Source organism: Stigmatopora argus, chromosome 24 (assembly GCF_051989625.1).
Source record: "Stigmatopora argus isolate UIUO_Sarg chromosome 24, RoL_Sarg_1.0, whole genome shotgun sequence".
In the NCBI taxonomy this organism is placed as follows: Eukaryota; Metazoa; Chordata; class Actinopteri; order Syngnathiformes; family Syngnathidae; genus Stigmatopora; species Stigmatopora argus.
Window position 1 is genome coordinate 1,223,266 of NC_135410.1, and position 18,919 is coordinate 1,242,184.

Below are 18,919 nucleotides of genomic sequence, written 5' to 3' on the forward strand. Positions count from 1 at the left end.
TGGCGAATTAGATGAAATAAAACAGTTTTTCCAATCCAATATCCTGTTATTGGTGTTTTGTCAGTGGGTTGGAACGAATTAATTTGTTTTCCATTCATTTCAATGGGAAACGGCCGCTCGAGTTACGAGAATCTCGTCATACGATCTCAGTCTCGGAACGGATTACGATCGTATGTCGAGGTACCACTATATATATATTTATATTATAACGACTGCGACAACTATTTACTTTTGGTCTAGCACTGTAGTGACATATTTGCAGATGACATAACACACTGTACAACCCTTATTGTACAGCCAGACATCTATTTATAGCTCTACTGTTGACTGTTCAATTGAATTACGCAGAAGAGGGACTTTGAAATTGTAATAAACAAAGTTTGGTTCCCCAGGTTTGCAAATTATCCTTCCAGACTACTTGAGAGAAAGTTTTGTGCAAGCTGCTCTAAGCTACATAGCCTGTAATGGTGAAGGAGAGTTTGTTTGCAAAGATAACAACTGCTGGTGCAGATGTGACGTCAAGTTCCCAGAATGCAACTGCCCATATATGGACATTCAAGCCATGGAGGAAAGTCTGCAGAGAATCACTGAGACATGGGGGCAGCTTTACAAAGATTTTGAAGAATCAGGTGAGATATCCTTAAGGATAATCAATTCTTGCTTTCCCATGCAATATTACTTTTAACTTCACACCTCGTAAATGCCACAGCAAAATCAAACTTTCATGATATAAATTATTCATTGGAAAGTATATGAATTGGAAAGGATTGCATCTTCAATCCCATATTCTTTTTTCCATTTTTTGTTATTTGTTTTTCTGCATCTAAAAGGTGACCTTAGGTATGTGGTTTTGGATGGTTTTTTTTCCTCAAGTTTAATGTGTTTACATAAGCCATTCAAAACTCATGATAACCGAGTGGGGGAAAAAAACGCTTTTGTCTCAAATAATTTATATTATGTCAGGAGGCAATTAATCATCAAAATATTCCTTTTGTAAAAAATGGGTATGGAATTGGAATTGAGCCTAATGTTTGGTTATTATTGCTGTGGTCGGTCATCCTGAACAAGTGATTATTACTCAAAATCAAATAAATTACATTTTTCCCTCTCTCATCTCAAAGCTACAATTACATTCCAAGTTTACTCTTTAATGGTCAAGGGTAAAGTGAGGTCAGTTGACGTATGCCGAGAATCCAAAGTTTCAAGGTGCCATTATGTCCTTCAGTCAAGGATATCAGTGATTTCCATACTGCCACCTTATCAGTTTGTGACTAGTCCAGACAGATAGTCATCTAAACACTAAGCAAGGATAGAAAACTAAATTAATGGCTGGCTTCCACCACTTAAACATTAGGTTAAAAGGAAGAAAAAATAAAAATAAATCACCAGGAGTACTGAAGCTACACCTTGCATGTATAAGTGCACAGTGGTACCTTGAGATACGAGATTAATGCGTTCCGGGACTGAGCTCGTATGTTGATTTACTCGTATCTCAAATCAATGTTTCCCATAGAAATGAACTAAATACAAATTAATTGGTTCCCACCCTCTGAAAAAAAACACCATAAAACAAGATATTACAAAACAAAAACATATTTTTATTGGTTGTAATTCACCATCTGAGAGAGTCACTTAACGGATGAGCTCGTTACGTAACATAAACTAGTTGGGTGTGAGTGTGCAAGGTTGTCTGTCTCTTTGTGCCCTGCGATCGGCTGGTCACCAATTCAGGGTGTTCCCCGCCTCTGACCCGGAGTCAGCTGGGATAGGCTTTAGCATCACCCGCGACCCCAATGAGGACGAAGCGGTTCAGAAAATGAGATGAGAGATGAGTTCGTAGATAGAGGAGAGAGAGAGAGAGAGAGAGAGAGAGTCACCCCTATTATGACTACCATGCTATATGTTTTTGCACCTATACAAAAATACAAGTACACAAGGAGAACTATCAAGAAATGTATTTATTAAATGTTACAGTTATAGGCATATGAAAAGACTGTAGTGTATTAATATCTGAATATAATCTATCAATTAAAAAAATTGTGAATACTGTATGTACTATACTCATGTTGAAAATAGTTCCTCTCCGCCTGATTAAAAAATAAAATAAAAAGGTGTGTGAAGCCTTCAGTGGCTAAACAGAGGCAGCTTCCTTATCTATGGTGTAAATCCCTCATAATCCTCGTTCATTTTTTATTCATAGTGGTTACCACTCGCTTGGTGTCCTTGGAAAAGGATATTGTTGCCTTTTTCCGAATGATGCTTGTTATTTCTTGATATAATGCACGGTATGGTCATTTATGTCTTAATGGTGTGTTAAATGGGCAGATTTATTGCCTGCCTTTCTATCTAGCAACGTCATCATGTCACGTTTTTTGGGGGGCTCATTGGATGCTTTTGATGGCCCAGAGCGCTTAGGGGACATTTTCAAGGGTGGTTTGAAATCCAAACAAAGCTGGAATAAGCTTGTCGTAGTCTTCCTCCACTAGGTATGTGCGTGATACGGAACCCAATCCAAACAAAAGAGGAAAAGGCAAAAAGTCATCCTTTTCGATCTTTTATATTATTATTGAAATTTTGGACATTTTTATGAACATTTTTAATTTGGATACTTAAAATAAAATAAAAAATGCAATGTACTAAAGCCACAAAGTGGTGAATGAGGAAAGTATGCTTTTTTCAATTGTAATCTCTACATTCATAAAGGTTTTTAGTCAATTACAAATGAAAATATGCGACCCACTAGCCCATATTTATATATATCACATAGTTCTTCGAAAGAAAAAGGAGAAGGAAAGAAATTACTCTAAATACAGTGGTCCATAGATTCTAAACGAAATTCATACGTGCCATGAGCCGTTTTTTGGGGTGTGGTACCAAAATAAAATAAAAAACACAACTCTTGAGACATCCTATAACTCTTTGGCTACCATTGACAGCAATTGGAAGATCGCTTCCAGCTACCCCCAGTCAAAATCAGCATCTATTATGGTTAATTGGTGTTTTCAATGTCAAAATTCATCTCTTCATTACTTGCACAACAGTTTGTGACCTGGGCTGGCAAGGTTAGTTTTTTAGCCACTGTAGTGATCACTGTCCTTAAAATGTTAAAATCGTTTTAAAGTGTTCTCTGTTCTACCTGAAACATGTTGAAATCATGTCAAGCATCTGTGTGAGCTATTTCTTGTCTTTTCACCAAATCCATTCAAGTAAGCCTTTTATGGTCGTCAGAATGGGACCAAAAAGATGTTGAAGGTATGGTGGTTGGAATACGCTATACTAGAGTATAGTACAGTACATTACATTACATTACACTACAGTATGCCAAGGTATGATACCATAACCAGGCTTCTTGTTTTAGTGTGTCCTTGCGTCTCTGACATATTAATTTTTATGGGACATACATTTGTCAGCAGACCTGCATCTGTAGGGCACAAATATTTTTTTTACCACTGTAAAAAAATCCCAGCAACCTTTTTGAATACAAACTAACCTTCATCTTCTTCATCTTCCTACGCTTATCTGAGGTTGGGTCGTGGAGGAAGCCCATATTTCCCTCTCCCCATCCACTTCAACCAGTTCTTCTAGTAGGATCTTCAGGAGTTCCGGGGCAAGCCGGGCGACATAGATTCCCCAATGTGTTATGTGTTGGCCACGTGGCATCCTCCCGGTGGGAAATGCCCGGAACACCTCACCAAGGAGTTATCCTAATCAGATGCCCTAGCAATCTCATCTGGCTTCTCTCAATCCGGAGGAGCAGGGGCTGTACTCCGAGCTTCTCACCTCATATCAAAGAAAGTCCGGACTCCCTGCGGTGGAAACTATTTTTATCGGCTTGTTTCAGAGATGTTGTTCTTTTAGTCACAACCCACAGCTTGTGACCATAGATGAGGGTAGGAACCTAGACCGACCGTTAGATCGAGAGATCGCTCTTTCAGTGCACCTCCTTCTTCATCACAACCTACCTTTGCTAAGTCCACATTACTGCAGACGCCACACTCCCTCACTCGTGAACAAGACTCAGAGATACTTAATCACCTCCACTTGGGGAAGGACGTCATGCTTCACCTGGCGAGGGCATGTCATCTTTTTTCCGACTGAGGACCATGGTCTCAGATTTGGAACTGCTGATTCTCATCCCAACTGCTTCAGACGCGTTTGCGAATTATTCAAGTGAGTGGTGGAGATGGAGAGCCAACAGAACCATATCATCTGCAAAAAGTAGGGATGCAATACTGAGGCCACCAAACAGGACCCTCTCAACTCTACGGCTGCGTCTAGATATTCTGTCCATAAAACTATGAATCGAATCGGTGACATGGGGCATTCTTGTTGGAGTTCAAACCTTACTGGAAACAGATCCGAGTTATTGTTTGCTATGAGAACCAGACTCTGAAGACTGGTCATACAGGGACCGGAGCTCACATATCAGGGATTCCGGTACCCCATACTGCCGGAGTACCAGCCACAAGAGTCCCCGGTCACATGGTCAAATTGGTCAAACCTCTGGAAAAAGCTTCACGCCACTCAACGTGGAGATAGTGGACGTGATAAGTGTGCTCTGTGATGTCAACCCCAGGAAGGCCACAGGACCAGGGAAAGTGCATAAGACATGTGTTGACCAACTAACACCTGTCTTCACAGACATTTTCAACCTGTGACTAGAACAAGCCAGCATCCCAACCTGCCTAAAATTGGGCATCATCATCTCATCCCAGTATCCAAGAATTCACCCGCAAACAATCTGGCTGACTACTGCCCAGTAGCTCTCACACGAATCATCACAAAGTGCTTTGAAAAAATGGTACTGAAAAAAATGAAAGCCATATAGGTCGAGGTCAACCGACTTCAACATGTGAAACTGGGTCGCCACCTCTTATCTGCCTGCACTCTCAGCACCAGCTCGCCCCAAGGCTGGGCGCTGAGTCCACTACTTTACTTGTTCTACATGTGTATATGACTGCAAACCCATGCATCCTGAGAACATCATGGTGAAATTTGCGGACAATACAAAGGTGGTGGGGATAATCACAGGGGAGAATGAGATGGCCTACAGACATGAGGTCCTTAGACTGAGCGAAAGGTGCGCTCTCAACAACTTGGCGCTGAACGTCTCCAAAACCAGAGAACTCATCCTGGACTTCCGACAGAATAAGGCTGCTCCACCCCCACTGTAGGCGCAGTAGAGGCTACATTTCCTGAGAGTACTCAGGAAGGAGCAACTAAACACCAACCTGCTGGTGACCTTCTACCAGTCATCCATTAAGAGCATGCTGACCTCCGCAGTGTCAGTGTCAGTGGGGCACACAAGCTGCACAGAAGCTGACAGGAAAAGACTGCAGGGGGTGATCAACACAGCCCAAAAGGTCATGAACTACCCCCTACCTACCCTGTCCAGCATCTACAAAGCCCGGTGCTTTAGAAGAGCAGAGAGCCGAGGGCCCTGTTCCCTGGGAAAGGAGCGCACTAGGCGGCATTTGGAAACGTGCCAGTGGTCAGATCTGGTCGTATGTTGATCCATGTTGTGGATAATGTACTGTAAGTTTGTGTTTCCACATTGCAATTGTGGTTATCGTTTGTGAGACTGGGATTTCTGAGGTGACCCAAAAAAGAGCAGTCTCATCAGAAATAGGAGTTTTGTGCACTCATCATCTAAAGCAGGGGTGGCCAAGTCCAGTCCTCTAGAGCCCCTATCCAGTCCATGTCTCCCTCCACCAACACACCTGAATCACATAATCGGGATCGGTACGAAGCTTCTGGATAGCTTGCGGATGAGTTGATCATTTGATTCAGATGTGGTAAACAGACTGGATAGGGGCTCTCGAGGACCGGACTTGGCCACCCCTGATCTAAAGCATAGGTGTCAAACTCATTCCAGAAAGGGTCGAGTGGGTGCAGGTTTACATTCCAACCCACCAAGACGACACCTTTTCACCAATATGTTCTCTTGCAACTGTAATCAGTTGATTGCAGTCAGGTACTGCTTCTTCCGGCAGACCTCCTCATCTGCCTAACTGTCTGCGCTGTTTCAGTAGGGAGGGAGGAAAACCTGCACCCTCTTGGGCTTTTCTGGAATCAGTTTGACACCTGTGATCTAAAAGAAAATAAAGTAGCTGGATAATCTCCTTATTTGCTTTTTAAGATGCAGTGTAAACAACTGTTGTACGAAACATCTGCACCGCACTTTCATGAATCATGCTTCACAACTTTTGCGGTCGTAAAAACGAACATAGGTTGTAAGTCGACCACTTTCTGTATTTGTATTGCAATGTTTGTATCACACATAATATGACATTTGGCATCCATAAATGAGCAGAAAACCATCATTTTTTGAAATCCACTCTGCCTCGCCATGCGGAACTCAGCTCTCACATTTGGCAATGGATATAGTATCACTCCAAAAATAGGACACATGAATGACAGCTCTTTAAAAAAATAAAATTATATATATATATATATATATATATATATATATATATATATATATATATATATATATATATATATATTTGTATATATATATATGTGTGTGTATGGTGATGAGGACCTACCTTTTCATAAATTGAATAGTGTTATTATAGACTGACAAATGCACGAATTAGGAGTACAAGACCTTGAATTGTTAAAAAATCAAAAAGTACAGTACGACTCCCCCCTTTTGAAAAGCTTGGCAAAAGGTGTTGAAGAGGAATTAAAGACAAAGATCCATCCTTTTTCGTTTATTTGTGTATTGGCAGTTGAGTCAACTCGTGTAGCCAGTGGAAAAATATTTGATTTTTTATGTGCAAATAATGAATGCAAACACCATCAAACCAAGTACAGACTATTTGTGTAATGTATCATGTACTTTAGAGTCAGGAAAGGGCATTGCCAAAACCATCATCCCTTGATGGTTTTGGCAATCCCCTTTCCTGGCAAAGTGATGCACTCCAAAGTAAAAAATCATATGTTTGGGCAGTGATGGCGTCTCGGTCATGGCGAGCAATAAAAAAGTGGGTTGAGGCTATTTTGCAACAGAGCAACCTTCACCTCACAAATTTGCACTGCATCGGGCAAAGACTTCCCCTCTGCACATCCCAAGATGCAGAGAATGTTGCTGCTCTCAAAAACCACCAATAAGTCTTCACAAGTTTGTTTTATTATTTACATGGTAGCAGCAAGATTGAGGCATCATTGCATGATGTTGAAATTATTTTAGATGAGCCTGTTATGAAAATTAAAGTCATACATTTGGTCCGGTGCCTTTCTGCTGCTGGACTCTACAAAAAAAGTGGCTTCACTGAGTGGCTTTTACTGAAGTTCAGTAAAAAAAAAATCATCTTGACCATATAGGTACTTCATAATGGATATAATGTATTTCCGAATTAGATGATCCAAGCTTTGCATTCTAAGGATTTGTTCTACAATACACTTAATGCAGTAAGAAAATGATCTAGTGCAGTAGTTCTTAACCGGGGTTCGATCGAACCCTATGGGTTTGGTGGAACCTCAGCCAGTGAGATCAAGACACATCGACTCATCATGTCTATTCCTGACCATCACTGGCTGCAGATGATCACGTGGCCCTGTTGCTTGACCAAACAGTATTGCAAGGAATTTATATATCTTGAATTTGAAAAAATTATATATTTTATTTTACACTAAGTTAGGATTCGGTGAATGTGCATATAAAACAAATGAGGTTTGGTGAAAGTGCATATGAAACTGGTGGTGTTCGGTAGCTCCAACAAGGATAAGAACCACTGATCTAGTGTCAAATGCATTTAGACAGCACCACTATTTCTTGCATTCTCCTGGGTTCAGTCTGAAAATTGTAACAAACAGTTGTTTGGGATTCTCTTGTTGACAGCATTAAGAGCAGATTCCCTCAACAAGAACGTATTAAGGTTTTTTTTTCTGTAATGGTCGTCGGTCTTTAATATTCATGAGCCCAATAACAGATTATGGCTAGAGTCAGATTGGTCTACTCTGTGACCATTACGGTGAGGATAAACACATTGAATAAATGCAAGAAGATTTTACAGGCATGAATGTGTCAACTAAAGCTAAAATCAACTATCTGCAACAAAGAAAGAATGGGAGCTGGTGAAAGAAGTTGTGCATGCACAGATGTGCCACAGGAAAAATATGCATCTTCTTTGGGGGTGCACTGTAATGTATGACAAAGAAGACTTTCCAAACTCTACCACCTTTGCGCAAATAACCCCACTCCATCCCTCCACACAGCCAGTTGGGAGGGCATATTTTCCACCCAGGATATTGACCGAAAGAAGAAATAGACCAAATGTTGTTTTTCAAGACCGCCTGATAAGAGTTGAACTGCCAGAACTACGGTGGAGATCAAGCGAGGAGAGAAGGATCTACAAATTAAAATTGAAATATTTTCATTCATTCATTCATTTTCTGAACCGCTTTATCCTCACTAGGGTCACGGGGGGTGCTTCAGCCTATCCCAGCTGACCAGAGGGGCAAGAGGCGGGGGACACCCTGAATCGGTGGCCAGCCGATCACAGGGCACGAAAAGACAACCATTCACGCTCACACTCATACCTAGGGGCAATTTAGAGTGTACAATCAGCCTACCAAGCATGTTTTTGAAACGTGGGAGTACCTGGAGAAAACCCACGAAGGAGAACAGGGGAGAACATGCAAACTCCACATAATAATAATCGGACATAGGCCCTGTCGTCATCATCATCAACAAAAGCCTACTTGTCATCACACCCAGAAACTGCGTATGACGAAATTGGTAGTGCTTCTCCATAAGGTGCGTTTACTCGGCAAAAGACCTAAATAAGTGATAGTTACGGACTTGTAATTTGGCATTCTGCTGTTATGGATACAGGTCACTTACCTAGTGGACCAACCTTGGTTTGAACCCAGGATCCCAGAGCTGTGAGGCGGCCGTGATAACCACTCAAGCCGTCGGGCCACCCATATAACTGAAATAAACTTTGACAATATATTAAGCATCATATCACAGTGTTCTAGTCGATATTGTGCTTTGTTGCTTCAAGAAAAGAAACTGAAAATAAATAGTACATTTATTTACACATTGAAGTTATTGGTCGTTGAAAAATTATAAAGCTACATTCTACCATATAACATAAAAAAACATCACCCACAGTACATGTACAGTTATTTGGGATGCACTAAATTGATGCACACTTTTGGGGGAAGCACATCCCATGTATGCACACAGTCCTGGATGTAAAATGAACACTGCATACCATACAATGTACCATAGCAGATTAGAGTAGAGAGTGATAATTCAAGTATATATCTACAGATTTTCTGTGCGACCTCTGAGCAGATAAGATAGTTCACCAGATGTAATCTCGAGACAAACACTGGTTTTATTAAATGTATTATAGGGAGATATTTTTACAACCTCTATTCATATATTTTTTTCTTGCAGATGAATTCAAAACCTTCTATGCGAGGCTGCCTCAAAACCAATTTCTTAACATGTCCACAATCCAACACTTGTGGTCACTTGACAACTTATTCCATGGGCGATATGAGCAGCTGGAGAACAACATGCATGTCCTTGCCAAGCGTGCAGAAAGAGTCATCTTTAAACTCTTCGGTTTAAGCAAACGATGTCACCGACAGCCAAAAATTCGCTCACCGAGACAAAGGTAAGCAAAATCATCAGAAGATTCATGTTTTTCAATAAATCTTAGTACATTATCTTTGTGTCAACTAGCGAAGACATCACTGCTACCAATCCTATGAAAACACTAATCCTTATCACAGAATTTCCCTGCCTTTTTTTTGAACAATCATTTGATCATAAAACAAGTCATCCACATAATTTGGATTTGTCCCCCTCTGGCTCAATAGGGCAATTAGAGAGAAATTAAACAACTTGGGTGATTAAGCCTGTTATTGTTTGTTGTTGTTTTTCAATGAAACAAGAAAAAATCTCATTTTTTTCTTCTATTTTACAAAAAGAAATTGAATGTGTTAATGTATTTGTTTAATTGTAGCCAATATTGTTTACATAGAGTTAATAGGTATCATGATGGTCGAGTGGTTAGCATGCCTGCCTCACAGTTTGAGATCAAGCATTCGATCTACCGGGTTCTGAACATCCTGTGTGAATTTTGCATGATCTTTCTCGGGCTGTATGTTTTTTTTTCTGCAGATAGACCGGTTTCTTGCTTCATTCATCTTCCGTACCAAGCATCCTCATAAGGTTTGCACGGGTTGCCGTTGACCAGAGGTCTCCAAACTGGTCCTCAAGGGCGCTGTGGGTGCAGGTTTTTGTTCGAACCGTTCCAACACAAACAATTTAACCAAAGAGGTTTCTGCTGAAAAAAGAAGCACCTGACTGCAATCTACTGATTGCACGTCTAGGATACCAGATTAGTGGAAAGGTTTCTTCTTACAGGTTGGAACAAAAACCCGCACCCACTGCAGCCCTTTCTGGAATAGTTTGGGGACCACTCCCGTAGACCATCCCAGCTGAAATTGGGTGAAAGGCAGACTACACACTAGACTGGTCGTCAGTCAGCCATTGCGACCATCCGCACGCACAATCATACCCCCATCAGTTTGAATCGAGGCTGCGCCTGTCCGTACCATAGTCAGGCGAGTGAACTTCTACACCAGTGGTCCCCAAACTATTCCAGAAAGGGGTGTGGGTTTTCGTTTCAACTTGTAAGAGGAAACCTTTCCACCAATCTGGTATCCTAGAAGTACAATCAGTGAATTGCAGTCAGGTGCTTCTTTTTTCAGCAGAAACCTCATTGGTTAAACTGTTTTGTTGGATCGGTTGGAACAAAAACCTGCACCCACAGCGAGGACCGGTTTGGAGACCTCTGCTCTACACCATCAGGCGACTCCCAGTTGCTTCCCAAATCCGTTCTTAATTATCCTTCCCTATGAGTGTGAGTGTGAATGGTTCTTTGTATCTTTATTCTATGTGGTGGGCTAGGAACCACTTCTGGATGTACCCCATCTACAGCCCATAGTTGTCTGAAATAGGCTTCAGCACCCCCATGACACTTGTGAGGCTAAGCGGAACAGAAAATGAACAAATGAGTATAGGGAATACTGAGCGTGCTTTCTTATGCTAATTACGATGTCACTTGCCACTAGCACACAGGAACGGTTTAGAGGACTGATGCATCACATCCCACAAATATTTTTGGATTAGCATACATTTTACTTTCAACTCAGCTTCAAGTGTGTCAAGAATGTCATACACTTAAACATGTTGTTTAACTTTTTTTTTACATTCATAAAAGATAGCTTACCTCTTGTTAACACAAACACATACACTGATATGTTTTCTTTTTTTTTTACATAGCACTTTCATTAGTGGTCCAAAGGTTTACTAAGCTGTTTGTTTTCAAAATTAAATTGATTTATTTTGATACTCTACTGTTATTATTTTGAAAACAATTTAACATCTTGATCATGATTTTCCATTGGATTGGATTGGATTGGATAACTTTATTCATCCCGTATTCAGGTAATTTCATTGTCACAGTAGCAAGAGGGTGAGAATGCAGATACAGGAAAGGCATAATTACACATAGTTACAAGTTAGACAATACAGTCGCCATTGTGTACTATGTGGCAGAAATTAACAGGATTATAAGGTTTCCTCGCTGAACCTGAATAAAATATACCAGCAAAACTGCACTTAAAAATAGCAGGCTGAGAACATTGAGAATGTTATTCTCAGCATTCATTCCAAGCTTTTGAATATATTAATAACGTGTCTTGAATGTCAATGCTGAGAAAGCTGGAAGGATAAAATGTGTTCTTTGTCTCTTTTCCTGCATTCCCTCCTGCAGGTCTCAGGCGTACTGGCTGAGTCATTTCCAGTCTCTCTTGTATTGTTCAGAGAACAACCAGCTTGGTGCATTCTCTGAGGAGCTCCACAGCTGCAGCTGTCGATATGAACACATCCCCTGTCAGCTCCCTCCACCCTGCTCTGTTGGCGAAGGCTCTGCTTGTGCAGAATGTGCGCTAGACAACCACACCCGATGCGGGGGGTGCAATCCAGCCTTTGTTCTGATACAGGGGGTCTGCAAGCCAATGGTGGCAGATTCCACAGAAAACTACCTGGGTTTCGAGACAGACCTCCAAGATTTGGAACTAGGCTACCTTCTTCAACGAGCAGATCGTAGGCTTGAGGTATTTAAAAAAATGTAAAACCAATAACTCTTTGTCATCATAGTTTTTTAGCAACATTTTACAAATAAAAAGAGCATAACATGCTTAAAAAGGATTGGGGAACCTTATTCAAAATTTGACATACTACTCAACATTACAAATCCTAACGCTTATGGCAAGGCTGGAGCTTTTCAACATATTTATTGTAACACGGTTTAAGACTCTATGCATGTTTTATTTTGCACAATAGATGCAAGCCAAATTCCTTACAGTATGGGTGATTATACCTTTTTCATTTCAGGTTCATGCAATTTTCATCAGCAATGACATGCGTCTGAATACCTGGTTTGACCCCTCTTGGAGAAAAAGGATGCTGCTGACATTAAAAAGTAATAAATATAAATCAAACATGGTCCACATGCTGTTAGGAATATCTCTTCAGGTTTGCCTTACAAAGAACAGTACACTGGAACCTGCCCTTACACTCTATATTAATCCCTTTGGTGGTAGCCATTCAGAGAGTTGGTACATTCCTGTCAATGAGAACAATTTTCCTGACTGGCAAGCCACGAAGCTCGACCTGCCCTTTCAGTGCTACAATTGGACTTTGACATTTGGTAACAAGTGGAAAACATTCTTCGAAACAATACATGTCTACTTGCGGAGCAAGATAGCAACACCAAATGGAATAAATGATACCGTATATTATGAACCTATAGAGATGACAGATACTGGACGGAATCTGGGCTACATGAAAATCAACAGCATCCAGGTTTTTGGTTACAGTATGCACTTTGACCCAGAGGCTATACGTGACATAATTCTACAACTGGACTACCCTTATACACAAGGTTCACAGGACACGGCAATGCTGCAGCTCTTGGAAATACGTGATCGTGTAAACCGGCTTTCGCCTCAAGGGCAACCACGTTTGGACTTGTTTGCCTGTCTTCTCCGACACAGGCTGAAACTGACTGCCAGTGAAGTAGCTCGCATCAATGCCTCCTTGGAGGCCTTCAGTTCCCGTCTGCCCAATCCACTGGAATATGAAACCACTAAGCTTTGCAGTTAACAGCTGCTTGATGCAAGGTCTCACTAAATTGTCACATGATGACGATTACATGGACTTTCATGGACACACCAGTGATGGTGTATTTGTTTACATATGTTCTGTCTTTCAACAGATAACTATGTAGTGTTTAATAATGAGCAAAGCAACTGAGAGTAACTGCAGAATGTACTCCCGCCTGCAGTTGCTGCTTTGTGAAGACTACCCTTATGGGTATGTCATTTAGTGGAAGAATGCTCTCTTTTTCAATGTAGAGAAAGGCAAAAGTAAAGAATACTGCAGTAGGAATTCAGATACCAGAAATCATAGGAAAATCTAATCATTATCTAACAGACTGCTCTGTTTTACTGTAAGCATCAAACGCAAAGAATGGTGAAAATTACTGGTTTGTTTGTATTTTTTTTTATGTCCCTCTGCTTCAGTAACTTTCCAAAAAATCCAGAATACAGAGGAGTCAATATTTTGTAGATAAAATTGATATTAAAATATATGTAACATAAAACCGGTGGTGGACTATTTTTCATACCAGTGTAATAATGTCGTTCGCATCATCTATATGTTTGTGTGTATATAAAACGTTAGTGAGTTACAGTTATTTAATTATTAAATATTTTAGTTCAGCACCCCATAAATGAAAAACAGATTTCTACAATTTGGTAGTACTTCATTTGAAATTGTGAAATTGGAATATGTACAGACTCAGGCCATCCTGTCCTGAATGTTCTCGATAATGTGATGCATATATATATATATATAAATATATATATATATATATATATATATATATATATATATATATATATATATATATATATATATAATATATATTATATATGTATATATATATATATATATATATATATATATATATATATATATGTAATATATATATATACACTTTGCTATTGTTTCTGCTATTAATTATTACGGTAGTATTATTTTTTTAACTTCATAAAAATGTGAAAATCCAGAATGAAACTGGAAAGTTGAAGCCACTCCCCTGTCTTCCGCTGGTTAATATGACTCTGAAGGGAAAAAAAGTAGTTATAATAGGGGTGATCCTACTGCGGGATTTTTCGATTATTGCGGCCATGTCTGGTCTACATTCACCGCAATATTCGAGGGATTACTGTACTACCTGATTCCAAATTGAGCTGCACTAGCATTGAGTGTACATAATGAGGTATTTAAATGTATATTACATGTGCAATTTCTTCCGCTCTGTAAAATACTTTTTTTGAAAGACCACTTTCAGTCAGTGAGTTTTTTATTTGCGAGTCACCGTTCACCTGGATTGAAGCCACTTCACTTAGCTCGGTCACTGGCAGAAATTTCTTAGTTTCAGGTTCTCATTCAACTTTTTTCTGTCCTATAAATAGCACTGTCGGATTTTTCCACAAATATGACATCCAGCTATGATGCATCATTTGAGTGTGTAGGTGGCAAGTTTTTGAATGTTTTATCATGTGTAAGCATTTTTCTGATCGCCAAAGCTGCCATTGTTGTATTTAACATTCAATCCATTGATGGCCTTCAGAGAAACCAGTTGGAAACATCTGGGGATGCATTATTGAGAATTGAGATTTTAGAGAAAAACAACCAAAAGGACCAACCAACTAAAGTAGCCGGAAAATCTTAAGTTTGGCATGAGGGGTAAGCGGAGGAATGGACCGAATCCAAATGCAGGGAAGATGGCAGACATGATAAGGGTGTAGTTTGTATTAATTTAATAAAAATAACCACTTCACTTAAAAGAAATCATACGACAAAGCTCGGAAGAAGTGAATAGAGTAGTAGTAATAGTAAATAGCAAAACCAAACTTACAGGAGAAAACACGAGGAGCACAAGGAGTCCTGGACATGGGCATGCATTGACAATCTGACAAGGGGCTGACAATTACTAAGGGTTTAAATAGACAGAAGGGGGTTGACTAGATAATCAGAAACAGCTGGGTGACACGAGAGCATACCTGTCAATCTATACGTTTTCCCATATTTGATAAGTTTTTTCTCATTTCAAATTGTGTACGCCGTATAACAACTCTTGTCCGGTATTTTTTTTAAATACGTGTTTGGTAAAACTGATCTTGTTTTACCCATTTTGGCTCTAATCCTGGTCGTCTCGGTCACTGGTAACAGACGAAAACATCATCGGTGACTGCTGCACGTCAGAAGGCCATCCACTGTGGAGAAAATTTTAGACTTTTACGTGCGACGTTGTGACTAAATATGTGCCGGGTTGCATTTGTAAAGTTTTCTCATCTCATCTCATTTTCTGAACATGTTTATCCTCACTAGGGGGCTGCTGCAGCCTATCCCAGCTGACTTTGGGACAGAGGCAGGGGACACCCTGAATTGGTGGCCAGCCAATCGCATGGCACAAGGAGACAACCATTTATAACCACACTCATACCTACGGGCAATTTAGAGTGTCCAATGAGCCTACCATGCATGTCTTTGGAATGTGGAAGGAAACTGGAGTACTTGGAGAAAACCCACGCAGGTAAAGCAAACTCCAAACAGGTGGACCGATCAGGATTTGAACCCAGGTCCCCCACTGTCAGGCCGATGCGCTAACCACTCAACTGCTGGACCGCCCATTTGTACGTTTTTTAATTTTTTTTATTGCTTAATAAGGGGAATTGTAATCATTAATAAGGGGAGCAATTGGCCGAGGTTGACAGGTATGCGAGAGGTAACGAATAAGGAGAAACAGGTGGGGGGAAACATCAGGTGAACTCAATGGGTATTTACAAGGACATGTCACGCAGAGGGAAAAAGCCAAAGAATCAAAAGACCCAAAATAAGCTCTGAAAGAACCTAAACCTACCAGAAAATGTAAGTTGTTTTGTAAACCTGATAAGACATTAAAATGATATGAAAGATAACATTAAAAAACTGTTTTGGTTCCTCTTACAGACAAATTTTGGGTCTATATTAGTGTCAATATCGAAAGAAATAGTGTATTGAAAAAGATAAACCAAGAGAAGGCAAAAGGTATGTGTTCACCAACAAAAAATCAATAGGCTTCTTATCATGTTAGAGATCCAAATGATCTTCACAAAGTTCAATAAGCTGAACAGATCAGGACTGTCTGCATCATTTGATTAATAAACCCCATAGATACAACGGACATTCGACCATTCTACCCCCACAATCATAGCTGCATCAGTTTATTACTCATGGTTTTTGCTTGATGATTATATGAGGGCAAATCAATCCTGAGTTTATTAACCGCTATATTGTTTTGTAAAATAATATTACTGGGTTCCAGATTAATTCTATTCATTACTGAGAAATGCATCATTGGTTTGTCTATTTGTCATCTGAAAGATGTAATAAACTGATTTAGGGTGTCAAGTTAACATTCATTTGTCATTTTGATTTAACATCACTATTAAAATCTCCATGACTATCCCTTCTACACTTCCTATGAAATCTAGTATCAAACTTTGCTGTATTTAGCATGGAATCTCTTCCCACAAGTTAAAATTTGTACACTCAAATACCTGCATCAATGTATGCAACCCCTCTTCATCATTCATTCATCTTCCATACCGCCCATCCTCGAAAGGGTTGCAAGGGTTGCTGGAGCCTAACCCACCCAGCTAGACTGGTCGCCAGTCAGTCGTAGGGCACACAGAGACAGACAACCACTCACACGTACAATTACACTGCCACCGAATGGGAATTGAACCTAGACTGCCCGAACCGAAGTCAGGCAGAAGAGCCACTACACTACCCTAATCATTTTATTTTATTTCTTTAATTGATTGATACCCGGTGGACGAGTGGTTAGCGTGTCGGCCGCACAGTTCTGAGATCAAGGTTTCGATCCCAGGTCCAGACCTTCCAGTGGGACATTTGCATTCTCTCCCTGGCCTTGCGCGGGTTTTCTCCAGGTAATCCGCTTTCCTCCCACACTCCACAAACATGCTTGTTAGGCTGGCTGAACAATATAAATTCCCCCCTAGTGTGAGCATGAATGATTTTCCATCTCCTTGTGCTCTACAATTGGCTGCCCACCGATTGAGGATGTCCCCTGCCTGGTGCCCATCGTTAGGTTGGATAGGCCCCTACAACCCTGGTCAGGATAAACAGTTCAGAAATTGAATGATTGATCCGCCTAATGGGTGAGTGAGTGGTTACAACGTTGACCTCACAGTTCTGAGATCCAGGGTTCGATCCCAGGTGGGTTCCGACCTTCCTGTGTGGAGTTTGCAGCTAGCGTGGGTTTTCTCTGGGAACTCCAGTTTCCTCCCACATCCCCAAAACATGCTTGGTAGGATGGTTGTACACTATAATTTGCCACTAGGGCCCAGTATGAGCCTGAATGGTTGTTTAATGAATGAATGATTTACTTAAAAAATGAACATCTATTCAGCAAACATCACAAAAGTAAACAATTGCTTTTAATGTTATTCAGTACATACTTCGTTTTCTCTCATTCCTCTTCAGTAAACTCAGGTAAGATGTATTTCTTTGTTTTGCTGTTGAGTTCGAACCCAAATTAAATGAATATCCAAAGAGATTACGCCTTTTTTTCAGTGAGGAGTGTTGGAATAATGATTCAAACCTTTTAAATCATTATTAGTAATATTTAATTAAAAAAGGAAAAACATCTTTCAACAAACTCTGCGGCGAACTTGCAAGGAAAATGCGATGCGACGCCGTCTTAGTCCACAGTGCATTCTGAATTGCAGTAACTGAATCATTGTATTTAATCGCGACACTCGAAAAACATGGTTATGTAATCAGTACAATAACACCCTCGCTGGTTAGAAAAACAACAGTGTGAGGAATGCTTTCAAGGTAAACAAAGCAAAGCCGTATTTTCAAACAATAATGCGATTATCGCCATCTTCTGCTGGAGTCCCGTCAAAACAGTCCCGTTGTGTTCTGCCGAAAAGCGTGTGTGAAAACAATGTGTCCTCGAGCTGTGGGGCCTTGAGAAGACGATGTGGAGGAAAAGTGTCCATGGTTCCATGAATTGGTTTATAGCCTTATTACTTATTGAAAAATGCTTACAACACATATAGAATATTCATAATAATTCTAACATTCCCTCCTTTTACTATATGTTTGTTATTCATTTTATGACAAATTCAAAATAGAGGGATATCACCGTTGGCTGTTTTAATTTTACCCGCTTAGGCTCTACTCGTTCGGCAGAAAATAAGATCATTTTCGTCCAATCCATCCTCGTAATTACCATGCTCTTGGAATTCACTGTTAGTGTCAGCACTTCAGTAGGAGATATAATTCATGCAATTTGGAATTTGTAGGGGCAATCGCAGTGGTTATAAGTCGGCTCATCAAAGATCTTAAGCAGGGAATAATACAACACCCACATAATGTCAAAATCGTAGCAAAAAGGGCTACCACAAATTAGGCCAAATCATTATTAGTGAGGCCACAAATCTGTCAGCGGACATTATTCTACTCCAGGATGCTTTTTCATCTTGCGGTTTAGGGTCTGCAGGCCATCGTTGGCCCTGGTGTGGGACCCAGTGGGGGGCGTGTTGTTGAGTGCAACATTTTCAAACGTTGCATACGCCCCCTGCTCCTTCAAGAAGCATTTCAACCGCTGCACGATCCTGGAACGCCGTCAGACTAGTGGCTGCCAGTTGTTCCTTTATCGCCACAAATCCCTGTTCAGTATAATTTCCAAGTTTTTGGACATTGTGATGCAGGTAATTTATCCAATCAACATTTTTGTTT

At 40.3% G+C, this 18,919-nt stretch overlaps 1 protein-coding gene across 3 annotated transcripts in view; it reads left to right on the forward strand.

Annotated features, from left to right (window-relative positions):
- The window catches only part of LOC144069345 (BMP/retinoic acid-inducible neural-specific protein 3-like), an 84,757-nt gene extending 71,057 nt beyond the window's left edge, over nucleotides 1-13,700 (forward strand). For 2 of the 3 annotated variants that reach the window (XM_077594667.1, XM_077594670.1), the window contains 4 exons: nucleotides 393-629; nucleotides 9,416-9,638; nucleotides 11,808-12,150; nucleotides 12,431-13,700. In XM_077594667.1, the coding sequence (XP_077450793.1) occupies nucleotides 393-629; nucleotides 9,416-9,638; nucleotides 11,808-12,150; nucleotides 12,431-13,201 (1,574 nt within the window). In that variant the 3' untranslated portion in view covers nucleotides 13,202-13,700. The remainder of the gene's footprint in view (nucleotides 1-392; nucleotides 630-9,415; nucleotides 9,639-11,807; nucleotides 12,151-12,430) is intronic. The other variant, XM_077594668.1, reaches the window with a different exon arrangement.
- The last annotated feature ends 5,219 nt before the right edge of the window (nucleotides 13,701-18,919 follow it).